At 44.4% G+C, this 26,302-nt stretch overlaps 1 protein-coding gene across 8 annotated transcripts in view; it reads right to left on the bottom strand.

Moving 5' to 3' along the window:
- Positions 1 to 23,306, bottom strand: part of lef1 (lymphoid enhancer-binding factor 1) — a 43,262-nt gene extending 19,956 nt beyond the window's left edge. For 4 of the 8 annotated variants that reach the window (XM_031862988.1, XM_031862989.1, XM_031862990.1 and 1 more), the window contains exons 1-3: positions 22,040 to 23,306; positions 20,074 to 20,140; positions 18,736 to 18,860 (exon numbers count right to left, since the gene is read on the bottom strand). In XM_031862988.1, the coding sequence (XP_031718848.1) occupies positions 18,736 to 18,860; positions 20,074 to 20,140; positions 22,040 to 22,240 (393 nt within the window). In that variant the 5' untranslated portion in view covers positions 22,241 to 23,306. The remainder of the gene's footprint in view (positions 1 to 18,735; positions 18,861 to 20,073; positions 20,141 to 22,039) is intronic. The other 4 variants (XM_031862991.1, XM_031862994.1, XM_031862995.1 and 1 more) reach the window with 2 other exon arrangements.
- Positions 23,307 to 26,302: the final 2,996 nt, after the last annotated feature.

The raw sequence follows: 26,302 nt of genomic DNA, 5'->3' as shown, positions 1-26,302 counted from the left end.
TCTCATACCAGAGGGATCCCATGAGCTTCGAACGAAAGCGCTTCGTGAGATTTTGATCAGAGTGCTCTCGGAGGAACGGTCACCTGATAAATAATGTTGTTGGAGATACTCGTCTAAATTTAGCACGCGCTTAGATTTCTGGAGAGACGATGTGATCACGGGACTGTTCTTTATAAGCTGTTGCGTCGTTGTCCTAGCGGGGTGTTGGCCAAGGTGACATTCCTGCAGTGCTAAGTGGTGAGTGGTGCCCCTCCTCACCCACTCCCACCACACACACACACACACACACACACACACACACATGCAGAAAACTCCTTGGACACAAGGGTGGCTGGAATGTCTGTGTTTCTCCTGAACCTCTCGCAGACTGGCACCGGCCTCAACTTAAGAGCCGCCTCTCCCTCTCCCCACCTTCTGGGAATGTCCTAACTGGGAACACAGAGGGCAGTATGTGTGTGTGTGTGTGTGTGTGTGTGTGTGTGTGTGTGTGTGTGTGTGTGTGTGTGTGTGTGTGTGAGTGTGTGTGTGGGTGTGTGTGTGTGTGTGTGTGTACCGAGAAATATCTCAGTATCCTCAACCACATGACGCATCATCTGCATCTGATTTCTGTTATCAGGATGGGAATCTCATCTCCCAGGGCCAATTTCTTTCCCAGTTGCTCTCTTGATAAGAACCTTCATGTGCCGACATCTAAGCACGGTCCACATTGTAGCATTTGAGATGGCGACACACTGCCCACAAATAAGGCCAAGCCTGCCTGAAAGCTAACTCAGACATAATGCAGAGGCTTTTCACATTAGCTCAGGTGAGTGTGGTTCTTTGACCCCAGGTCAACAAGAGTCAAAGGTGACGGGATAATCTGCGACTGTGGGAGTGTCAGACCTCATCCTACAGAGGCTTATTAGTAAGGGATGCTAACCCTAAAGGGGGGGTGGCTGGGACAGGCCTACACCAGGGGCTATGTGATAGCATTCTCGCCCATATTATTTTACGCCTGTCCACTCCCATTTGTTATCCTGTGGGAATGAGATAAGAACCTGAGGGATTATCATCTTAGCTGGAAGTCTTCTCCAACTTGTAGCGGATGGAAAAGACAGAAAAAGCATTTCAGAAACAAAAGTTAGTCTCTCATACATGTTCACACACACATATAAACTACGATACCGCAGAAAGAAATAATAAAATGTGATAGATTGCTTAGCATCTAAGAGAGCTATAGTCTTCCTCCGTGGAAGAGAAGCCCTCTTTTGTGCTTCTCCCAGTTACAGCTGTCATATCACATTTTTCTCAACTGCTTAATAAACTGCCTTAAAAACCTGCAGGCCTCTGTGACCAATACACAGTTTACGGCTGTTTGGGGTTCACATTTACATAAACTGCATGCCACAACTCACCATGGTTTACTCTCAGAGGAAAGGAAGAGCAATGCATTGTTATTTAGGCTTCTTACATCTTTACATCTCTCTCTCTAAACATTCGTATGATGGTGGAAAAACACCTTTTGACTGTTAAGTTACGGTGCCAACAGTCGTCATGGAGCCACCATCTCAGTTCCTCCAGGTGAAGACTCGTTGGCTTGCTGCACCCACTTTGCAGCTCTTGGCAAGTTTACCCAGAAAAAGCCGGACACCTTTTTACCAATTTCCTAGAGGAAGCAGTTGGAGACACTCAAGTGACCCCAACCGTGAGTGTCACGGCACGTTGCTGCAATTGAACCCCCTCTCATCCCCCATCCCGACTCTAAATGCCCTTAGCAGCAGCAGCAGCAGCGATGCTGCGATGGAGGGCGGCCATATTGGAGGTCCCTTTTTATTGTATAGGAGAAATAATAGGCTTAGGATCTTTCTATTCATATTTTTTTCAGGGAGAGTGAAAGAGGAGAGGCGGTGAGGATTGAGAAGAAAATGTTCCATTTGGAATTTCATATCCAGGCTTGGCCGGCCCTTCTAAAGAACCCCTCAGATGTGGTTTTAAGAGAAATTCATTGTGCGGAACTGGAGCTGGCAGGAAGCCCTCCATGGAGGAGACACTCCAGTGTGTTTCAGTACGGGGAGCCAGTGACTTGGCGTGCATTCTGAAAATGGGGGCGGGGGTAAGGGATATGGGACGTTTCGTTTTTTGTTCCTTTATTGTTTTTTCAGAGGGAGGATTTTTCTGACGGCACGCCTGTTTCTCTGAACTTGTATTCCGTCAGATTCCACCAGCATCCTGCCATGGTTTTTCGGAGTGCGAGCGTGCGCGTGTTTGTACATTTGTGGTATATTGCCTTTTTAGCATCTCTCTCCCTCCCTCTCCTCGCACAGCACGGCTTTTGTCCTCCACTCAATTATACCACTTCTGCGGAGAAGAGTGGAAAAAAGGGAAAGCGGGAATGTTATAATAATCACTTCCCATTTCTGTAATTTATATGCAATGAGGACTTTTCGCGCCTGCAGCTACAATCAAGTGTGTGGAAACCATATGAGGTTGTTTCACAAACAGCTGGGGAGATGGCAGCTCAAGTGCTGGCTGTGGATTCCCATCATGCTAAATCTTTCCACTAAGATGCCCATCTCACCCCAAAATCACAACCTCACCTACTCACAGGATCCGCAAAGGAAGTGAACAGAGGAAAGAATCAAAAGACGAAGCAATAAATCATCCTGTGATTACAATCAGTTTTCATCAAGAGTTTGCTGTAAAATTTCCAATAAAATGATGATTGCCATCACCTGAGGGAATGGTTTAAAATAACTGTGAATCACTGGGAGAGAGCACACCCACCACTGGCTGTTTAAATACAGTCTTTGGCTACTGTATCCACTGACAATGTGATCATTGTAGCTCCCTCCTCCTCCCCCCCTTTTACCAAAATCAGTGGAGACCAACCTGAGGAAGCTTAAATAAATAACCAATTACCATTCACAGAGCGGGTTGAACCCCACCAGCTTCAAGTGGAGTGCTAAAAATGGAATGTTTTATTGGCAGGATGGCGCCCTCGGCCAGGGGGGCTTAATGTAACGAAACCCAATTAATGGAAAAGAAAGCTGGGCCGCCAGCAAGCGAAGGAGCGCCACGCGCCCGGGGTAATGAGACGAACAAGCGAAGCCAACCACGGGGACAGGAGCGGAGGAGGCTACGAATAACAGGAAAATCCTACCCTGGAGAGACATTTACATCTGTGATACCCCCCCACTACCACCCTCCCAATCTCTCCTTCTCTCCTCTTCCTTTAGTTCAACCAGAAACCTCGCGTGCTACTCCCGAGTCCAAAAGTTGAACCGACGCTGCGACACCGAAGTGCAAGGCTAGTTGGTAAAAATGGGAATAAAAGGTATAAATCATCATAAATCACAAAGTAGAAGTAGGATGGTGTTTGGTAGATGACAAAAATAGGCATGTACCACATGTGCAGCACTATGGTTTTAGTAGCTAAGTTGCGGCGCAAATTTATCATGCGAGGAAACTTGTCACGCTGTCCTCTAAATACCACCAACACACCCGTGCAAGCCACATGTCAAACACTTCACATTAACTGCACGTGACCGACACATGCCACGGTGTTAACGTGAAATCCACACAGAACTCGACTGAAAGAGGGCACATAGACATGCTGTAAAATACGGTCATGGTACACGGGTAAGAGATCAGAGACGGCAACAACCACACGCTTAATGAATTTAACTCACACATGTTACATGTGAACACAAAGCCACTATTAACAGCTGACTGTCTCCTTTCCCACCGCCACCGCCATGCACAACTGAATAGGACGAGGTGGATTACCCATCATCCTTCAGTTGGCATGAAGAGCGTGTGCTCCAAGCGAACCAATCACCCTATAGCTCTCATGCTGGATGTGCAAAGGAGATAATTTGTGTGAAATATGCCTGCCCCAGATGAAAAGACTTTATCCGCTTTTTAAAGTGTTCAACTCTTAATTTCTATATGTCGCGGAGCTATTAAAAAACTGAGGAGAAGAGCAACAGAACATTAGGAATGATCCAGTTGCTGTTAAGATACAGCAAGTTAAGTAGGAACAGCAAATCACTATGACATCGGGTTTGTTCTTCAAGAGTTCAGGCTTTTAAAAAAAGATGGTGAAGGCTGGAAGCTGCAGTGTAGGGCTGGGTAAGAGTTTAGTCATTTTCTATATAGAACTGTGGTGAAATCATGTTGCAGCTTGTATACGGTCTAATGTAGTGCCACTGCTTTACAAAAACACTCAGGTTTTTATGTGAATTGTAACAAAGACCAAAGAAATGGATGTTTTTGCTGTAAATGTTACAGATTATTTCTTTGTAATTTTGCATACATATTCCATATTTTAATAGATCTACATCTCGGAAATGTGAGTGGTGGTCTGCTCCTCCGCTGTTGTATTTGCAGAGCATGTGCATGTGCATATGTGTGCGTGTGCGTGTGTGTGTATGGTGGAGGAGTGGTGGGGGTTGTTCCGCTGCTCTGGCAGAGCCCTGGGCGAACTGCAGGATGTTCACCTTGCGGCGGGGCACAGGGCTCATTATCGCAGCGGGACCTGGTCACATCAAAGGACTGAGGAAAGGGCAAACATTCTGCTGAAGTGCCACTGTCAGCAGGCCTGCGAGTGCACACGCAAACAAATACACAAAAGGCAGACCGCACACACACACCCACACACACTCAAGCACCCACTAGGCGTCTATACCCCCCACAAAGAACATGGCTGCTTTCTGCAGCTCCATCACTTGCTTTGGATCTATTGAGACAGGTTGACTGAAAATCCTCAAACAGCACCTTAGATGACGCCAAAACTGTGTCATTGCTCAGCACCGGTGGCACAAAAAAGATCTGTACCTAGTATACCTGTTATATCTGGACACTGTCAACGTGTCTAACTGTGTCAAAGCCTTTAGTTGCGTCACGGCGCCGCTTACTTGATCAGCTGTGTGCTTTAAACCAGGCAAAATGTAAATCTTGGGGCCCTATGTTTGAACTCAGCCGTTAAAAGCTGACCACAAGCTGAAAATATTTGGAGCGCACTTTATTTTTCTTACCGAATCAATCGTCATCCCTCTCCAGCGGCTATTTATAGCAACCCTGCTGCTGCATTAACACACTGCATGATTTATCATTAGAAGCCAGCTCTGGTCTGCTGAGTAGCTACATTCATGCCAGGCAGCGCGGCAGTGCCAACATCCACATTCAACAACAACACCCGAAAAGGCCCTGAGAGATGTACACAAATAAAATCGCAGCACAAGCTAACTTTGTGTGGCGAGCGCGCTAAAACCTTAGCCTCGGCACAATACCAGAGACGCAGAGAAAGAGGGAGAGGAAAACGCAGTGCAGAATGGGGGGGGGGGAAAGTGCTGATGAGTTGCCTTATGCCGGAGCTTCATAGATCCGTCGAACAAGAGCGGATTTGCCTGCTACACCTAGATAGTGTTTCCCCCCCTCAGCTTTCGCCCAGGTATTCTGGGCATGAATGGCTGTCAGTTTGGATTTGGGAGCTCAGCGTTGAGGGGGGAAAATAGAGTCTGGTGGGGGTCTTTGTGTGTCTCTACCTGTGGAGACGAGAGCTAGAGACAGTACTCTTCTCTCTAAGCCCCAGCTAGCTCCCATGCAACATTGCACATTACATCTCCGGAAAGGAAAAGGGGTAGATATTAGCATTGCAAGCTAGGCAGGGAGAGCTGGACGAGGGCAGACGGCAGCAGGCTAATGTTTTTGTGGGGAAGGTTTTCGATGGGCACGCGCTCGGAAAATGTGGTTAGGAAGGTGTTTTGAATGAGAGCTGCCTCTGCCTGAGCTGCGGAGAGGACTGACCTAGTTTTCCTTCTGTATTTCACTCAGACAGATGCACACCCGCCAACACAGCGAGCAAGAATAGGAAGAATGAAGACGTTGGATGAGTTAGTGAGGCCGTGCTACTGACGACTTACTGGAACAAAAAGTCAAATGCGCAGGAAATGCCAGAATTTTGTAAACAGAAGACGAACGTCTTGTGACAGGGTTAAACATGTAGATGATGTAATGCTTTGAAGCCCTGTCGCCTCAGGAGTCATGACACCTGTGTCCAGGCCTGGGACTGAACGTTTGACCCCGTAGTCACATGATCGATGCTCTCTTCACCCGAACGAACGACTGCGCTTAAAGCTCTACCCGTTCTGCCTCCCTTCACTTCCAAAATCACTCTTTTTTACATAATTAGACAAGCAGCAGGCAAAGCTGTGCTTTTCATTATGTTACAAATAGCGCTGACACCCTCTGGTCAGGTGGTCGATATGCTCTGGTCTGACTTCATTTTCATTGGTTGGACAATCACTGGTATTACTTTCATAAGTAAGTCTATTCATTCATTTATAATCCATTATTTTCGGGGCAGGAGCGGCGTGTGTGTTTGTGTGTGAGAGGGAGAGAGTTCATGTCTTTCTTCAAGTTTTAGGCTACTTGCTTTGCTGCTATTTAACAATAAAGAATAACATACTTTTAACAAATACTCAGGGTAGATCTTCCTGCTACTGTGGGCGGGGGGAGAGAGAGAGAACCCTCGATCGCTCCAGCTGTGGCAGCTGTAGCGGTTCCCCTCAGGAGCACCTTCGAGGAGCACCTCAGAGAGAACCACAGTCCTCAGTGTCTCCATCCCGACACATGTGCTACTATAAGGCAGAAGGTCGGCGGGTTGCGGTTTGGGATCGGTTGATCAATGCATATTTTTTGCGGGTTGGGCGATCTCTTAATGGGTCAGGTGGGTGTGGCGGATATTAGAAAATACCCTGACACTTCTTAACAGGCTTTGAGTGTGAACGTATCACAATTGTCATGTGTCAATAAGTTTGGTCTAATAAATAGTCTAAATAATTGTTTTGATCATAATATAACTGCATCCACTCGTCATCATATGAATATGGGCAGGTGTGTTGACTGGTCTGTTATTATCACTGAAGTATAAAATGATTAGGTTGAAAATAATTGAATATGCTGCAAAAAGCATTTTATGTTTAATATATAATCCATTAGGCGTCCAGGTGGAGTGCACAGTTCACTGTGGCCGATTCAGTTAATCTAGACATAATGTGCAGATTTTATTTTCCATTAATTGAAGTGTAGGTAGAATATCGTCTCGGTTAACTACAGCCATAGTTGGATCCTGGTTATAAGGAGGTAGCTCCTGCCACACTGCTCAGTCACATTCATGGTTATGAAACACTTTGAAAGCCTTTCGGCTCATTCACATTACCGGCCGTACAACAAAACCAGCAGCCCACTGTTTGGGTGTGAATCCACGTTTTAAGGGATTAACTGGTAAAGACTACCAACAACTGCCTTTCAGCCTGGAATTAGTCATTAATGAAACCACACATTTTAGGGTTTCTTTTCAAGCCAGGCGCACATGCCCCCGTTAAGATCTGAATGAAAAGCAGAAAGCTATTCAGATCTGATCCCCCTACTGAACAAATGGCTTTTCTCCATCCCCAGAGAAGCAGCGAGCACTTCAAGAACCTCTCCCAGGATCTCAACGGTCACATGAAAACTCGGCCCCGTCAATTAGCTCTGCTGCAGGGTTTTTTGGGGGGCTTTAATACAAACAAAACAATCACCGTGTACAACATGGCAACGGACAACGTCTGCTTATCCCTTGATACCTCTAAACAAATGGTAATAGTGATTTTCTGGAGCACAAAGGGGGCTCCTGAGGCCCAGGGCATATGGTTACGGCAACATTACAGGGCACACTCGTGCACCTGATGCTACAAAAACAGAAGCCACACAATGAACACACCCTGGTTGTAATTCAGCTCTTTGCTCGACTTATTCATTGAGGACTGCTCATGGGTTTTAATTCAATCTCATTTGACTGTTAAGACAGCGATGTTAGATTGAAGGACCGGAGCTTAATGTCTCTGGAGTTTGAACAATTGGTCAGATAAAACAAACAAGGATAACACACAACTTTTGGATCTGGGGAAATGATTATTAATGAATATTTTCTGACTGATTGGAAAATCGGATTAATCGAAAATCCCAATATCTAATATATTAGAGAGTATATTTTTAGAAAATACAAAAAGTAGGCGGCAATACTTGGCAACCATAAATGTATATCTTTCATGTATTTTTCCTGTAACAAGTAAAAAGTAGGATATTTAGTTTTATGTAATCAGGGCTCAAATCCACACGTGAAATAATCAAATTAGTCATTCCTTTTATCCCCTTATGAGAATATAAAGTTAAGTTGTGTTCAATCATGTTCACACACATCTTTGCGATCACAGGCAGCAGGATTTAAGTACAGCTTGAATAACCAACACATATACATGGTAGGGTTGGCTCTCGTAATCCTAGAGTGGTAATCCCAGAGACTGTAATAACCTGTTTTCACCCTTTCATAAAATAAACCCATGTAAAACTGGCCCTGTGTGGATTTGTGACCCCCTGTCTGAACTTTTCGAATAAATGGCCAGCACAACCTTTTCCCTCTATCACTGCTTCAGTAGTGATGTAGATTTTAGTTGGTGGTGGTGGAAGGGGGGGGGGGGGGGTGGGGGAACAGTGGGCACTTCCATTTCCCCCCATCTATCAGTTCAAAAGACAGATACAGTGGGGGTGGATTGATTTGATGTTTTGATGCCTTGTTTGATGACGGGCAGCTCAAAGTGGAGGATGCCTCTGTGATGTCTCTCCATTGGAGGACATGAAAAGCGTCACCTGGCCCCTGAGCCGAGGGGTTATGGCTGCTAGTGGATTTAAGGGGCTCCCGCTGCGCTGGACGGTGGCTCCCATTGATGCCACATAATCCATTCAGCGTGACCTTTATATTTTTAGAGGCAGCTCCACTTGCCTGTCAGGCTGCCTAGTTAAAACTATGGCAGACATCAAGGTCCTGATCATATACGTTCTATTACGGGACGGTATATCTAATTTATTCAATGTGTACGTCCCGTGAGGGAAATAAGTGCCTTCAATCACCAGCCGAGTAGTCCGATGATCAAAAGAAACACGGAGCGCTCGACGAGCTCATCAGATGAACAAACACATTCTTGCTGGATATCTTTGTGGGTTTCATCATCCGGCATCAAGTGACTGCTGAGGGGAAAAAAAACAAAGCCTTGTTCTCGTCCCTGTCACATCAGCGCTTACAGACTGAATAACAGCCGAGGCCATTACATATTTCCAATCAAATACCGATAATGCGAAGCTGCACTTTATCCTCTGCCCTCTACCCAACCTCCAATTAATGGTTTTTAACCCCACATGAAAATATCACAGGCTTAAAAAAAAAAAGTCGTACAAATAAATAATCTCATAACGTACGCGAGGCGGTATTAGTCATGAGCATCAAACTCCTACCACCTTCTAGATTTGCCTAAACTAGGAGCAAACATAATTGGGATAAATCTCAGTAAGCCACGTAAAAAAAAAACAGAAGGGTGTAAATTGTTACACTGCTGTGTGTTAAGACACTGAAACAGTTGCACAGATCAGACGAACTGCAGCAGCAGGGAAAGAGCAACATTCAGCTCTGCTGTTTTCCTCTGTGACTTGGGGCCACTGAGTTTTTCTCCAGCCATAGTAAATTGGGCGCCTGGGGCAGGAGCCTTAGCCAAGCTTGCATTTCGGAGCCCTCATGGAGGGCATGAGGGATAGAGATATGGCACTGGAGGGGGGGTGGCGGATGGTGGGGGGAGGACTGGAAGTGCAGCAGTTGGGGGGACATCACGCACATGTTTCAACACAAAAGGGACCTGGCTAGTTAGCACGCTAACTATCAAGCTCCACGGCCATCGGTTCTTCTCCGTCTTCCACATCCACCTCGTCACAAACGCGGACTACATCTGCAAGTGTAATCACTCCATTGTACTCTGATTTTCTGCTCTGCTGGACGGCAGCCTGCTTTTCAGCGCCGCCCCCCCCCCCCCCTCGATCCCCTCCTTCTCCCTCAAGTGCCCTCTGCCTGTTCCTGGCTACTCCTTTTTTTGGCCGGTGAGGCCGGTGTGTCTCACAGATTACAGAGCTCCTGGTCGCTCAGGTAACAGGAGTCACTAATCTGGCTGGGGTTGAATTACACATAATTGCCTCGGCACCGTGATTGATTTTAGCCCTGGAAAGGAAAAGACGACGCCCCCCCCCCTAAAGAAAAAACACCCCCCCCTCCCTGCCTCTCTCCAGCGCTCACGAGCGGCAGAGCCAAGACTCTCCATCTAGTAGGAGGCAGGAGGCTTTGAAGAGATCAAAGCCAAGGCCGGGAGCAGTTGCGCGCCCTGGGAATACGGGAGAGAGGCTTTCTGCTCCTCAGCCCTATTTTCTAGCGTCATGTCGGATTGCAGCTGTATTGCATTTCGCCAGTTTTCTTAATGCTCTTGGTTTTGACTTTGACATCAGTGATCCCCCCTTGGTTTCTTCAAAAACAAGGGGAGGGGGGGGGAAAGAAAGTTACTGAGGAAGAAAGAGTGTGAGAGAGAGGGAGAAAGAGAAGGGGTGGGGGGGGGGTAAAGAGATCTACAGACTGATTTTTATTTTCACAACTCCATAATTGGCCGGTTCAAAGGAGAGGAGGGGAGAATGTAGCATTTGTTTTCAATTCCGCAGCCAATATGAAAGGAGCGACAAACTTTTATGGGTTTCCCAGAAATTAAAGACAGGCTTTTTTTCACCGTCAAAGAACTGTTTTTTTTTTATGGCCGAGACCACACATAACGAACGGATAGCAGAGCCCTCCTCTTTGCAGAAAGCTCAACAGCGTAGTGGAGCTCTTACACTACGCCATGCATTTGTTACACAAAGAGAAAGTGATCTGATGATGTTTAGCGCACACACAAAAAAAAAAGGTGGCATGAAGAAAGCTATAGACATCCATTCATTTTAACAGCTCCGTTAATGAAGCCTGGTGGCGAGAAGGCACCCTTTGTACTGCCACTATGTAGGCCCTATACCAACCTCCTACACTGGGGACCATTAATATTTTAGGGCTGTCAGATGCACATTGCATGTGAGTCTCTTTAACACTCACACCCACAGCAGAAAAAGAAATAATGAGCTTCTGAAAAATATGAAACAGCAAAGACGAGGAGGGAGGGGGAAAGAGCGGCGCCAGAGACTGACCAACTTCATAGAAAACAGAGCAGCTATTGATCATCGCTCTGTTTCTTCGCTGGACAAAGTGAGGGCTGTTTTTGAGCTTCTCTGAAGTCTGGACACAGCCGGCTGCATTTGCACCCATGTTTCACTCCTGTGGTCCTATTGTTCCCCATCGCGGCAGTTTACTAGCCGGAACACTGCTCGCCTCTATATAGAGACCTACGAGCTGTCAGGATGAAGTCAATAAAGCTATTCATGTTTTTACTCATTTCACGACTGTGTCGGGGAACAGCGAGGCACTGTGATCCGCTTTGAGGGACCACTGACGAGCTTCAAGCGTAGCTTAAAGACTGACCCAATCGGTCAGTGAAACACGTGCCCTGTTTTTAGATAACAAACAACAAAACAGTTTGCCGAGTGACGACCACTTTACGCACTGTTCCATTTAATTAAGCATAGTCATAACATCACCAACAGTTATGCCAGGTTGCACAACAACATGTCAAAAACGCTCCACACGCCGCCCTCTAGTCTCCTGGTGTGATCCAGCCTTAACAGGAAGTGCACAATCAGGTTTGGGCATAAGGGGACAACCTTGGCGAGGCCCTCCACTGACCCCTGGAGATCAGTGGCTGGTGAGGAGTGAAGTCCTCCGAGCAGGTGTTGTGGGCTCCGTCCACGTAAAGCCTGACTGGCTGGCTCTGGGCGGCGCCGCTCGATTGGTTGAGCTTCATCCAACTCAGTGGGAGGACGGGGAGCGAAGAAAGTGTCATCATCTGTGAGTGCTTCGCTTTGAGCAGCAACGCATGCCCAAAATAAACAGTGGTTGGGGCGAAGTGTGAGTCTGCACGTCATGCTCACAACCATGACTCCCCCGATTGCTTTTTCTCACACACATATAGGAAAACACAAATTCACAGCATTTCCAACACCCAATGATTTAACTTCTTCTTCATCGCTCATTTTTATTCTCATGTCAATTCTTAACCTGCCTCCTTAAAATTGGTTTTAATGTGTTAAAATAAATCAGATAATACTTCAGGAGGTTTTAAGAGTATAAACATATAGAAGTCTAACTATCTCTTTAATGCTCCAATCAATCAGCATGGCCTCGTGTTTGTGGCTCTCCTCTTAAACAAACAGTGCGTATCTCTTAGTCCTGTCACACGATCACTCTGCCGAGCTCCATTTCACGAGATTGAAACCCACCGATAAGGTGATTGCAACCACATGGCGTCATTAGCAGCGTGCATGTAGAATAAATGTGTCAGCCGGCATCACCCATACAGCGCAGGACGAGAGGAGACCTCGGCGTTAATGGTGCTGTTTATGAAACACCACGACTCAGCGCCAGCAGCACTACAAAGGCCGAGTGTTTCTTCTGTGTGAGGTCCCTGCCGCTGTCCTTCATGTGCACACACACACACACACACACACACACACAGTGGGTACTGAAAGTATTCAGACCCCTTTAAATTTTTCACTCTTTGTTTCATTGCAGCCATTTGCTAAAATCAAAACAGTTCATTTTATTTCTCATTAATGTACACTCAGCACCCCATCTTGACAGAAAAAAACAGAAATGTAGAAATTTTTGCAAATTTATTAAAAAAGAAAAACTGAAATATCACATGGTCATAAGTATTCAGACCCTTTGCTGTGACACTCATATTTAACTCACATGCTGTCCATTTCTTCTGATCCTCCTTGAGATGGTTCTACTCCTTCATTGGAGTCCAGCTGTGTTTAATTAAACTGATTGGACTTGATTAGGAAAGGCACACACCTGTCTATATAAGACCTTACAGCTCACAGTGCATGTCAGAGCAAATGAGAATCATGAGGTTGAAGGAACTGCCCAAGGAGCTCAGAGACAGAATTGTGGCAAGGCACAGATCTGGCCAAGGTTACAAAAGAATTTCTGCAGCACTCAAGGTTCCTCAGAGCACAGTGGCCTCCATAATCCTTAAATGGAAGAAGTTTGGGACGACCAGAACTCTTCCTAGACCTGGCCGTCCAGCCAAACTGAGCAATCGTGGAAGAAGAGCCTTGGTGAGAGAGGTAAAGAAGAACCCAAAGATCACTGTGGCTGAGCTCCAGAGATGCAGTAGGGAGATGGAAGAAAGTTCCACAAAGTCAACTATCACTGCAGCCCTCCACCAGTCGGGGCTTTATGGCAGAGTGGCCCGACGGAAGCCTCTCCTCAGTGCAAGACATATGAAAGCCCGCATAGAGTTTGCCAAAAAACACATGAAGGACTCCCAGACTATGAGAAATAAGATTCTCTGGTCTGATGAGACCAAGATTGAACTTTTTGGCGTTAATTCTAAGCGGTATGTGTGGAGAAAACCAGGCACTGCTCATCACCTGCCCAATACAATCCCAACAGTGAAACATGGTGGTGGCAGCATCATGCTATGGGGGTGTTTTTCAGCTGCAGGGACAGGACGACTGGTTGCAATTGAAGGAAAGATTAATGCGGCCAAGTACAGAGATATCCTGGAAGAAAACCTCTTCCAGAGTGCTCTGGACCTCAGACTGGGCCGAAGGTTCACCTTCCAACAAGACAATGACCCTAAGCACACAGCTAAAATAACAAAGGAGTGGCTTCGGAACAACTCTGTGACCATTCTTGACTGGCCCAGCCAGAGCCCTGACCTAAACCCAATTGAGCATCTCTGGAGAGACCTGAAAATGGCTGTCCACCAACGTTCACCATCCAACCTGACGGAACTGGAGAGGATCTGCAAGGAAGAATGGCAGAGGATCCCCAAATCCAGGTGTGAAAAACTTGTTGCATCATTCCCAAGAAGACTCATGGCTGTACTAGCTCAAAAGGGTGCTTCTACTCAATACTGAGCAAAGGGTCTGAATACTTATGACCAGCGGGTTTTACCCACTGTATTTCGCTGTTTGATAGAGCTGCACAGCAGATGACATCAATGTCAGCGTGACTCTTTGATTGGTACTGATTTGGTGTACAGCATGAAATGAGGCAATTATACTTCTGTGTTTTGAGAGCTATATAATCTCCATTTATTTTTAGAGTTAAGACAAACATATAGGCAGTACCGCACTAAAGATGATCATGGCAGTGGGATGATCGTATGGAGTCCAGCTAAAGACAAAAAAATGCTGCGTTCAGCTCTGCTAAACTTCACACAGCATGTCCACCCTATAGTGAGACTTGGGGGAAAAAACTACACAAGGTTGCCATAAGCTGCCATCTAGAACATTATGTGTGGACATGGAAGGCTGCTGGTAAATGTAGTGTTCTCTTTAACAGGGATCTTCCACGGTAGTGCTGGGGGCATGAGCTCAGGACACACATGGCACTGAGGGACACCAGAGCGGTCCCACCAAATCCCGTTAGGTAAGCCTGGGTTAGTGATTCCACGCTGCGAGACACTGGCTAGCACATCCGTCACGTTCTCACTACATCAAAGGGAAGTACAGCTCTTCACCCCCTCCACGAACCCCCTCCTCCTCGCCATGAGGATCTGCAATGGAGGGTCCAAAGGGGGAAAAAAAGGAGATGGAGCTCTCTTAACCCCCCCCCCCCCACCATAGCAGGCAAAACTAGGCTTAAAAAACTCGCGATTCTATCCGTTCCTCTCCTCGAGCTGTTGCTCAAGACCATGAGACTGTTCCAACACAGTCAGGTGAAACACCTTGTGGTATATCGCTGCACTGTCAACATTTCAGAGCCATGAAGAGGCAGTTGTGTCTTTATCTCGTTCCGGTAAGATGTCGTGAGCTAAGAGGTTGTGCGGTTTCTTTAAACCCCACAGATGAGCATGTAAAACAGGTCTTTCTTGTGATTTTAACCAAAAGGTAAACATGTCTGTGACAAACACAATCTGAAAATAGGTTTCAGGTTATTTAAAAATATGCACCGTCCATCACGAGCACGTTGATCTTTATTTAGAAGCTGTCATGTTCACATCCTCGCTCGCTTATTTGAAGGAGAAGACAAAAGCCCGTCAAAGCACCGAACTTCTCTTCTTCCACACATCAGTCCTGAAGCGATGGCACCCTAAACGCTCTGAGGAGTTATACTTAGCAACCATTATCCTCAATACCGTTATCGGCTATTGTGATAATTCTGACCAACATCGTAAAAGTGTTAAAAATGTTCATTTGTTAAAATAAACAAGCACAAAGACAGAGAGAAAACAACACAATTCAAACACGCAAACCCGGTTCTTTAATCAGGGTGTAAGAGGCTAAAAGTTAACACAGCCAGATTTATTCTGGAGAAATTAGGTTTCTTGAAGATACATATGCTTTACTGGGTTTTTAACTGGCTATAAGCATGTTCATGTATGCGTGTCGGGGACCTGGGACAGGACACATTGCTGTTTGCAGTGAGCTGAGGGGACAGAAAAGATCCATCCTCAAAGAGTCCTAAAGTATAATGATTAAATCTCAATTCTGACTAGAACCGAAATAAACATGTATATTTCTACAGCCGAACAGCAATCAGTGAAATGTATACATACCAATCAGAAACAAGTCTTTGCCGTCTCAGTGCACGGTCTGTCCTGTCACTTTGCCATCAGTCCAAATGCCCTAAGGTGTCGTAATATATCACTAAGACACTAGAAACATACCTTTTACATCATTTCTTTTTGTGCGCATGTATACATAAAGCTACTTGAGGCACTAGTCCCAAGCATCATGCTCACTAAACACACAATGGCCCTTTTTTTGCTCCTTCAAGGAAAAGATTTAGCTCACATGATGAACTCTCCAAATCACTAGACTTTGTGCTCAGGGTACCCTGCAGACTCCACATCCTAAAAGAGCTCTAGGATTACGTAAACACGAGGGTATCCGTAACACACCGCTGACTCTTTGAAGTGGTCAACGCGAATGCGCAACTGAACACCATTAGGTGTCTTGACACCAGAGTCTCAGGCTCTTGTGGGTGGAGGCGACCTATCAAGCTGGAAGCCCTAAAATCTGCTGACAATCAGCTACTCCCAGCAGCTCCATCATGACTGGACGGCATGTGCAGGAATGTCATGGTCAATGGAAATCAATCTAAACTACTGGGATTGTGGGGGGGGGGGCGGCGGCGGCAGGGCTGGGGATGGAAGAGAATGAAAGGGAGAATGTGCCTTTGATCTCGGTGAAAACTGATCCCAGGCCTGCAGATACTGTGGCTGCGGTGGCCGGCAGCGAGCTGACATCAGTGAGAAAGCCAGAAGACTCGTGTTCCGTGATTCCTCCACCAAAGCCTCGGCTCTTTTTATTGGATAAGTGAGAGAAACGTATATGAAATGACTACCGTTTTATTGAAGACAGTGTGAGGGGGCGTGTGTGGGGGGAATTGGGTGAAAATAAAATAAAAAAGCAGCCATGGTAAATGAAATGAAAGCTGGGCTTTAAAAGTTTTGGCAGTGAGTACGCTGTCTAGCTGCCTGGCCTAATTCATCTGCAGTGAGGGGTAATTTCCTCTCACACAGTCAGCTGGTCTCCACGCAGACCCCTCTGCGTACGATGGAACAACCGATAAAGATTTGACCAGAAAACAAGCCATAAACAGAGAACGTGAAAAGCATCGCACCCCACATGTCATAAACCGCTCTATTTGTCAACATGAAGAGGTTCAAATCGTGAGGTAATCACGTTTACTCGACAATGTCACGTACTTTCACCCTCTCCGACTTTGGCAGAGAGAGAAGCAATGCAATTTTAACACCATCCCGTGATAGAGTTGCGTGTGAATGAAGTTCCTTTACACACAGCATGTGGCGTCTGCCCCCCAACAATCACATCTGCCTCCAAGAGCCGACTCTCACAACAAGAGCTCACGTTTCCCAACTTTGCGCTGATGAAACTAACGCGTACGAGCTGCAAAAAAAAAAAAAAAAAGCACAAACAAAACCCAGAACATTGTGTGCGAGCGTTTCCTGTGTGAAAGGAACCAAAACCGCAGGCTGGTCGTCTTCCCCAAGTGCAATTCAGAGACTTTGGACAAAACCGGATTAGAGTGGACAGCTGCTGATGTGCCCCATGCGCTCTATGTCTGTCTTGAGAGGAGAAATTTGCAAACGGGACAGACACAGGAAGCCGCCAGTGAGAGACCTGCCAGCTGGCTTGAAATTGATACCATTACAGGGACTATATCTGCAACAACACACGCCGCCCCTGGACGCTATTATGAACTCCAGTGCAGGGACCTGACGTCGCCTTCGGGCCTCCTCGGTCATGCTGGGCTAATTAGAGGGCTTACTCGGGTCATGTATACAGGCAGCACTTAAGGTTTTAACAAGAGGAGAAATACTGTATATCCCATCTCTTAATCTTCTGGAAAGTATGACAGGCATTCAGCATCCAAGGGTCGCATATGGTTGTCAAGGATGTAAATATTGTACAAAGATACTCCGCATCAACACAAACAGTACCAACATTGTATTGTGAGGTTTAAGTTTGTTATTATCAGTCGAGAGATGTGATCTTACCTGAAAAACTTTTATTTATCAATTCTTTCATTACTTTTAATCACCAATTCATATTTTCAGGTCAAAGTTGTTGGTCAGGTGGAGGATGTTTTTTCGCATTGAATTGTTGTATTCCAAACTAAATGTTCTTCTGGTATGATAGTGAATTCAAAGCAACTGATTGGTTCATATTAAATATTTATTTGGTAATATATTGTGCTGCATGCATTTTGACCCAAGAGATTTTGTAAGCTATTTATAAACACGCTATTTTCATTTTTAATATTTTAAAAAGAGGCCATGCAAACAGCCATATATTAGCTGATGACCTTTTCTTAGCCTCATGTAGGGCTGCGACTATAAGGATTATATTCTTATGAGCCTTATCTGATTCTTCTTTAACAAATGTTTGGTATCTAACATTTAAAAACAAGGACATATAACAAGTTATCACCGTTATCTCAAAATTGCTTATTTTGTCTGAGGAACATTCCAAACCACAAAATGAAATATAAGCAAATGCTCGAAAGCCAATGTTAACAATGTCTTCTTTTTTAGGGACATTGAAAATTAGAGCCAGAAATAGGTGCACATTCTGCAATACCATATCTTTTATTTAAGTGCTGATTTGATTAAGTATTACAATATCTTTTTCTGTGATTCTTTAGTGGAATTTGATTTCATTTTTGACTTCATCAATATGAAAAACAAGGGATCGTAATTGAGATGTGTTAAAAGCGAGACCGCGTATTAGAGTCTGTGGACAGGTCAAGCAACAGGTTGCTTTCTTTTCTTCATCCTCAGTTACGTGTTACTTTACAAGTGATATCCCAAACAGCGCCTGAACATCCGTTTAACCTCAGCAGGTGCAACAGGAAGTCAAATCTCTGCAGGTCTATCATCATCCTCCATGTTTGTTGTTGCATTTGACCCCACAAGAGTGTGTTAACGACCAAATGTGTTGCTCCAGACAAGCACTTTCAGCGCGACGTTACCAACTTCTAACTACATCAACAAAAAAAACATAAACCTTAACCCACCAAAGAAAATAAATGTCTTGCCTCAAGTATACTGCCAAATAACACTGATTCAAGAGTTTTTTCTATAAATCCTTGCCACGCAAAATTGGGAAAGGTGGGTACCTTTGTGCCCTTCAGCCGAGTTGTTAGTTTACATTTTGTTAGCCTCAAGCAAAAGCATGTTTTTGACATTGTTACACACACAAGAAAAGCGAGTTGGTACTGACCGTTCTGGGCATGGGCGGCGAGAGGGAGCCATTGTTCATGTAGGAGTCGTTCATGTTGCCCATCATGATGTAGCCCGGGTAGCCCTGGTACGGATGCCCTTTACTGTACAGGTCGTGGAGTTTTCCTGATTAGAAAAAAAAGAAGTGTCAATTTACTGCATGTTTGCAAAAAGGCTTCCTATGAAGCCTTTCTTTTAAATGCATCAACATCAAAACTCTTTGTATTTCTCACCACCCTGGAGCTCAGATAAACAAATCTTACGAATGGCAAAATTCTAAAATTACTTCGGTCAATAAATCAAAGGGTTATTAATGATAAACACTGAGCACAAAGTCTCCCTGCCTCTTCTGAAGCCGTAATGATATCACTGTCGATCGCTTTAACCCGCGCCCTGTTTCGCCTGGGCCTTTTGTTTGTGCCCTTTCTTCCCGTCTTGGAGAGGAGGGGTCGTATTATACAGAAGAACAATGGAGCCCCTCTGTGCCAATTAGCACCAATTAGAAGAACATACAGACTGTGTCAAAACAGGAGACGCCCCGACAGTTCCACTGTGCCTTTGACCTGAGAGGGGGGAGCTTTATTCAAGAGGCCTCAATGCAGCGCCACTCGCCGCTCAACTGCGCGCGGAGTAATAAGGCCCGGGGGGGGGGGATGTTTGTGGTATACAGCCTGATGGCAACATGGATCTTGTTGTGAAGAAAGCCAGTGTTTGACTTGAGGGGGATCCTATTCAGGAACAAAGAGGAGACACACTCTAATGATGACATGCGGTCGCCGGGTCAGAATACAAATACCCAGAGAGCAAAGAGCCCCGGGCGGCAGCAACATGTTGCATGCAACCGTGTGACCAGAGAGCTGGAATAGTTTGTTGTGGTGTTAAAGGAACACAAGAGACAGAAATGTGATTTTTTTTTTTTTTTTTTTTTTTTCTTCCTTTGTAGGATTTTTAATCCTTCTGAAAATGAACACATCTGAAATGGGCATATTCGTTCCTGCTTCCAAGTCTGCAGGCACCCTCATCTACAAGGTAACAGGTACAGTGTGTCCTGACCAGACTTGTATCTGAGATTATCTGTCTGAGTGCAGCAAAAAAAAATAAAAAAACAGGGGCTCTGATAAGAGGAGGATCAACAGTGCAAGAGTGTGACTGATCACTTCTGTGCGGGGAAAACGAGGTTGCACTTTTCCCCCACCGTTCTCTCTTAAAAACCTCAACTTCTCGAGCTGCAACGAATCCTTCTGAAATTCGGAGGCTTCGCTGCAGCTAAACGACGTGCTGGTTGCTCCGATAGAGCATGCTGATATAACGAGCTCTCGCTGAAGGCGGCGTCACTTACCATCCTCCAAATGGTCTCTGTGTTTTTCATGATATGAATCTTGCGGTATTTGGGACTGTCTAGCTGCCTGTGAAAAGAAAAAGAAAAAGAATAAAAAATGTAAATGACGGTGAATCAATTAAGACGGCCTTGAAACGCAGTTACACACACAAACATGCTGATTCGGTCAGACACCCACAAACACTGCTGGGACAAATGCCGTCCCTTTTGCTTGTCACCAAAGCAGAACAAGCTTGCACACGCACACACACACACGCACACACACACACACACACACACACATACACAACCATCTATAGAGAGGTGATGTAGCAGCCTGCATCAAAGCTTCAAAAGAACCACTTAATTAAGCTTCATGTCCTTAAGGAGCTTACAAATTAACTTGTTTTCAATACCATAGGCCCACTCTCAGTTTCATCTCTCAGTTTATGTGTATTTATGTTGGAAATAAAAAAGCCTCTCTGTGCAAAGTGAAATAAAATCATCCCCATGAAAAGAGAAAATGGTGGAGACAGTTTTTGGCTTTACAGAAATAGAAATCCCCTGCTTTTCGCACAGCCATTTCCTTTCTCTTTGCGATTGAGAATTGGGAAGAGGACCTCTTTTTGGAGTTCAGACCCCTCAGGATGGCTTCAAGCTGAGCGAGGGAAGCTTCACTGGATTCCTAATTAACATTCAGCCTCTGTCTCGTGTGTCTCTAGGACATTTTGGTGGTGGATGTGTACAGTCTCGTTCAGGATGTGCCCAAAATTTTATTAACACTGCGGTTAATAACAAAAACAGGCGACTTAACTGTGTGATGGGGAAGCTGCAGCCTGCATCCTGAGGTTGGTGCACGGGTAGTAAACGAAATTAATTCAAACTGTGATGTTTCATGACCACGCTGCGTCTTTATGTGAACTTATAAAATGGCATCTTGCGAGCACAGAATTAAAAGGTAACATTTTTGAAAACATTCAAAATTCATCATTTATAATTCTTTAATTGAGATTAAATTTGCATTTACATACATAATACATTTCTTTTGATTTTACTCTTAATGCCTGCTTTTAATCGGATCGGTGAGGGTGGACCAGATCTAATGCCGCTGTACATGTGTTCAATATTTTTCTCGACCCCAAAAGCATGCAAAATAAATATATAATTGGGGTATTAAACGAACACGACAATTATCAAATACCATGATGATGTCAGAAAAAGATTCACATCTTGGTCACAAAAGAATTGGATGAAATAGATGAATCATCTCGTTTGTCAATAGGTTTTAAGCCAATGTGTCTGCTGTTACCAGCTTCCGAAGGTCAACCTGAACCCCTGCAAATACAGCTGTTAGCCTACTTGTCACTGGCAGCACACAAGGCCCCAATTCCTACATCTTAAATTATATAATTACATTTTTTTTTTTTTGGTTTCCATATCTTACTACACACTAATGAACTACAACTGCCACAGATGTTCAAGTGTGCATTTACACCGATAATGTTTCCAAAAAAGCAAGTTCACTGGGTGCTTAGGATGTAACATAGAGGTTTCTGGAGGTGGAGCTGGTACACCTGAGTCAGTAGACTGCAGTGCTACTGCATCACTAAGCTCATTTTTAAATACAATTTAAAGGTCAAAGTTCAGTTAAGGCTATAAATGCACCTGAACTCAGCTTGTGTTTTTTTTCTATTCTTAGATAAATCTTTATGATAAAAATGCTTATGACGTTATGAAACTGAGCAGGGTCATTTTAGGCCTATTTGCTCTTTAAAGCTCACCCCATCTTTCAAAGCTGTTAAATCAATTGAGTTAAGCCCTGAGTAATGAATTAAAAAAGAGAAGGGGCCAAGAGCTGAACGGAAACCAGGTCTTTAAATGATTAAAACCCCAAAACAACTTTGTTTGCTGGCCTGATGCAGGCATGCTTCTCCTCTCTGCACCTTCTTCATCCACCACATCAGTCACAACACGCAGCATTACTCACGTGGTGGATGTTGTTGTTGGGGCTGCTCTCCGACTCGTTGACCAGAGATGACTTGATGTCCGCCAGGTCTCCCTCCTCCTCCGAGTGGCTGAGCTCGGCGAAGATCTGCTCCTTGTGCGGGTCTCCTTCGTCTTTGAACGCGATCATTTCGTCCGTAGCGCACAGCTCCGGGTCTCCACCGCCGCCTGATAACTGTGGCATTTTCTTTTTTTTGTATTTGTTTTTACTCTGTTTGTTTCACTGAGAAAAACCAAAGACAACACACACACACACACACACACACGCTCGCGCGCGCGCGCGCCAGCACTGTCCGAAACTACAGTGGGGGAGAAAAACTCCCACTAAAATCCCCCCGAAACCCGAGTGAGCAAACGTCTCCCTCTTTGACCGGAGCGTCGAGTCACTGGAAGCGGCGTGCGAACACGCTGCCGGTGTGTTTCTACCGACGCAACAGGAGGAGCGGGGGCTCGTGTCGGCGTCCTTTTCTTTTTCAGCACGACTGTTTGAACTTAAAAAGGGCTGAAAGCTCAGACCCAGAATAACTTGATATGCTAAACTTGAGATGTAAAAGGCTCTCCAGTGCGCGCCTCAATGTCATGAGGGGGGGGTAAAAAAGGAAGACAAACCACGAGTTAAAATAGCATCACTAGTGTTTCAGTCCACACACACAAAACCGACGACGGATATGGTCCAGTAAAAAAAAACGTTAAAAAAAGTGCATTTCTAAAAGTGAGAAATAATATTTCCTCCGTGGTCCAGTGAAGAAGCTGCGTCGTCCTTGAAAGTAGGGGGAACAAAAAACAAAAAAAAGTAGGCTAACAAAACCAAAACACCGTCTGGGGGTGAAAAAGTAAACTGATGGATGTGCAACTGGAACAAAACACAGTTGTAACACCTAGACAAGACAACAAGCAACGCAGTACGCCGCTTTCATGCTTCAAAATACATCCTCGACGCAGGAGGGATAAAAGCAAAAAGTCATAAAACAATCAGAAAAGAAGGTAGAGAGGAGGGGAAAAAAACCTCGCTCGTGTGGACCGACTTCCCACTGCTCCCACACTGCTTCCACAGTGTAATATAACCAGTGTGTGTATGTGTGTTGGTAATGTAGCTGTGCTCCCTCCTCCTCCTCCTCTCTTCAGTCATTGGGAGGAAGGAGAGATGAAAGGGAAGCCGAAACTCTGATTGACACCGCACCGATTGACACTCCTCCTGAGAGAGATTTATACGCGGCTCACAACAAATGGGCAGACGGAAGAAGAAGAAGAAGAAGAAGAAGAAGAAGAAGAAAAGGGAAAGAAGCGGTGAGGCTGACACGCGCAGTGGTGTGATCGGTTAAAACAATCATGATGAATAAAAATTATAGCAGAAATAGAGGGGGGGCAAGACGAGCTTAAACTTGTTTGGCCGACACAGGAGAGGTGAAGTTTAATATAAACGCAAGAATTGGCAACAGTGTTATTTTCTGCGGTAATACCCAACAATCTTGGTTCCCACGTGAGAAGAAGAGAACATATATTTAGGGGTTTGTTCCATTTGTACAAATAATACAAGTAAGGTGTGTATCTGGTTAAACATCATTAACCTATAACAGAATCATATATGTTTATCATTTATATATTTGTGTATTCAGCATTTTTGGTAAAGAGGTGGGTGGGGGGTGTCTGTTTATTGTTACCTCTTTCAATTGCTTTTTTATAAATATCAAGGGCATGCTTGCGGTTTTCTAGTGTTTTCCATTTATTTCTAACAATATGTGCAAATATTAAATGTATGCTATTGCAATCCAACAAAACAATGTTGTATATATAAGTATGTGCCACATTGGCGAGATAATAAAATGTGATGTATTGGTCCAGGGGTCCCAAAACTTCGACATATTAGCTACCTCTATTTATATAAAGTTCTAAGTCTGAGACACCCATCTGATCTATATGATAAAGATGACACATTTTATATTTTCATTCATTTTTAACACACACACACACACACACACACACACACACACACACACACACACACACACACACACACACAGATATACCCCGTTTGGGGAGTAATGATTGGCACACAATAACTCTTTAAAAATACATTCAAATAAATACAAGATAAATACATTGTTTAATAAATTAATAATAGCAAATATGCAACAAAAAAGCAACGAAAATTTGGGAATATTATCAAAAGAAAAGAAGAACTTGAGTCTTGGAGACTCGATTATCTCATGAGAAAAAGAAAATAAACAACAGAAAAAGCAGCAGAAGTGCTGTTCTTTCTGTGCCAGTCTGAGCAGTGAAAGATTGCGTGAGAATCAAAGTTGGGATGGGGAGGCAGATCTTTATAAAGCGCGGAGGTGGGGTTAGCGGGGCGGAGCCGCGGCTGCCTTTGATCTTGCGGCGGCTGGCTCTTTCATCCCCGACTCCCCCCACCACCGCCTCCCTTTTCCACCCCTTCCTCCCTCCTCCTCCTCGCTCTCCCTCGCCTTTGTATGACTAAATTTGGTCCGAGTATGGAGCCGGGCCAACATTTCCACGTGTGCGTTCATCCCAGCTGAGAGAGAGAGAAAAAGAGAGAGAGAGGAAAGAGAGAGAGGGAGAGATGGAGAGAGAAGGGAGAGAAGGGAGAACGAGAGAGAGAGAGAGAGAGAGAGAGAGAGAGAGAGAGAGAGAGAGAGAAGGGGTTCTCTTCCGGGTAAGGATACAGCGGAAAAAAAAGATCAAAGGCAGCAGAGACTGGATTCAAAAGAACCGAGACTGGCTGCATTCCAGAGTATAGCGGAAAGCGCGCGTTCCCACACGCGCCCACACTCACATATACACGGGCACGCACGCACGCACGTGGGATACAAGCACCGACACGCGCGTAAATACAGCGCTGAAAGAGAGAGAGAGTTAATTAGAAATATTTTACACAAGCAGACCTGAACAATCAAACCCTTTCATTAAAAAAAAAAATCCTTTAACATTATATTTCTTGTTTTCCAGCCCGAAAAATTAGAAGAAGAAAAATGTGATACAAGGTATGAACTCTGTTTCCCTTCCTGCTCTGTGCAAAGTGTCGGTTCTGCTTAATTACAGTACTTCTTTAATTTAATTATCCGTCACTTCTTTTGGCACAATCTGAAATGATGCTACCTTCTTCCACCACCACCCTAAAACCACGCTAGGAACAATTTCATTCCATTGAAATATATTTTTATTCTGTGTCTTTAACAGCATTCACCTTGGATATGGTTTTAATCATAAAATTGGGAGGAAGGGGGAATCTGGAAAAAACGAATTTTGGTAGGCCTATTAAGATACTAAAAAGAGACAGTGCAGGCCTGCAGGGCCCGAGGTGAAGAGATCCAAACTGTGAAAAATGAAACAGATTAAACAAATCAGGACTAAATGATTTTTGGCTTAGACTTATTGGCATTGCAATATATTATAAAATACAATATATGCGACGTTGTTAAGGAGACTAAGCATGGTGTTCTGTTCGGGCTCCAAAAACATACTTAACATTGTTTTATCACTTTTACTATTCCAATGAGAATTGAGTATAAATAGGATTTTGAACCAATTTCGTAAAATAGCACTTCTGTTTGGGGTCCACGAGGCTCCAGCTGTAAAACATGGTTTGATTGATCTGATGTATTGATTGGTGATGACAATACTAGCAGTCTATTCCAATTTCTGTAATTTAAGTTGAGCACGGACCCCAAACATGAGTAATGTCACCATTTAAGACAACATGATGAGCATTTGTTGTCTGTGAATGTTTTTGGTTTTTTGCAAACAAATGAAATACAATAACAAAATAGTTCCATATGAAACATGAAAATTCTCCTCTTTTGGTGTAATAACAATGCTTTATGGACTATTCTGTCCATTCTGCACAGTTTGTGGCAAACTTAAATTCAAGGGTTACCCCTTTAATTTAAATAGGTTTAGGAAAATAGCAAAAACAAATATTGTAAAAAATAGGTAGATTTTTATATATGATTATTTTTACACACAAGGCAGTGGGGGACAATGATTAGTAATGCCAATATCAACAAAACAAAAGGGTCAATCAAGATGTAGACATTCCCTTTCCAAAGAAATACTAATATACTAATAAAAGCTGGAAAATAGAGTAATAAAAAAAAACAGACGGTATATTTAGTTAGAAGCACAGATAAGGTAATAGGTATACACTGAAACTCAGTTGAATAATAATTTCCGAGGCACAAATGTCAGGTAATTAAGAAGAAAACCCATTATTGCAAATGTTACTTGT

Source organism: Anarrhichthys ocellatus, unplaced genomic scaffold (genome assembly GCF_004355925.1).
Source record: "Anarrhichthys ocellatus isolate YVR2014 unplaced genomic scaffold, GSC_Weel_1.0 scaffold28, whole genome shotgun sequence".
In the NCBI taxonomy this organism is placed as follows: Eukaryota; Metazoa; Chordata; class Actinopteri; order Perciformes; family Anarhichadidae; genus Anarrhichthys; species Anarrhichthys ocellatus.
This window is presented reverse-complemented; position numbering and strand designations above follow the sequence as displayed.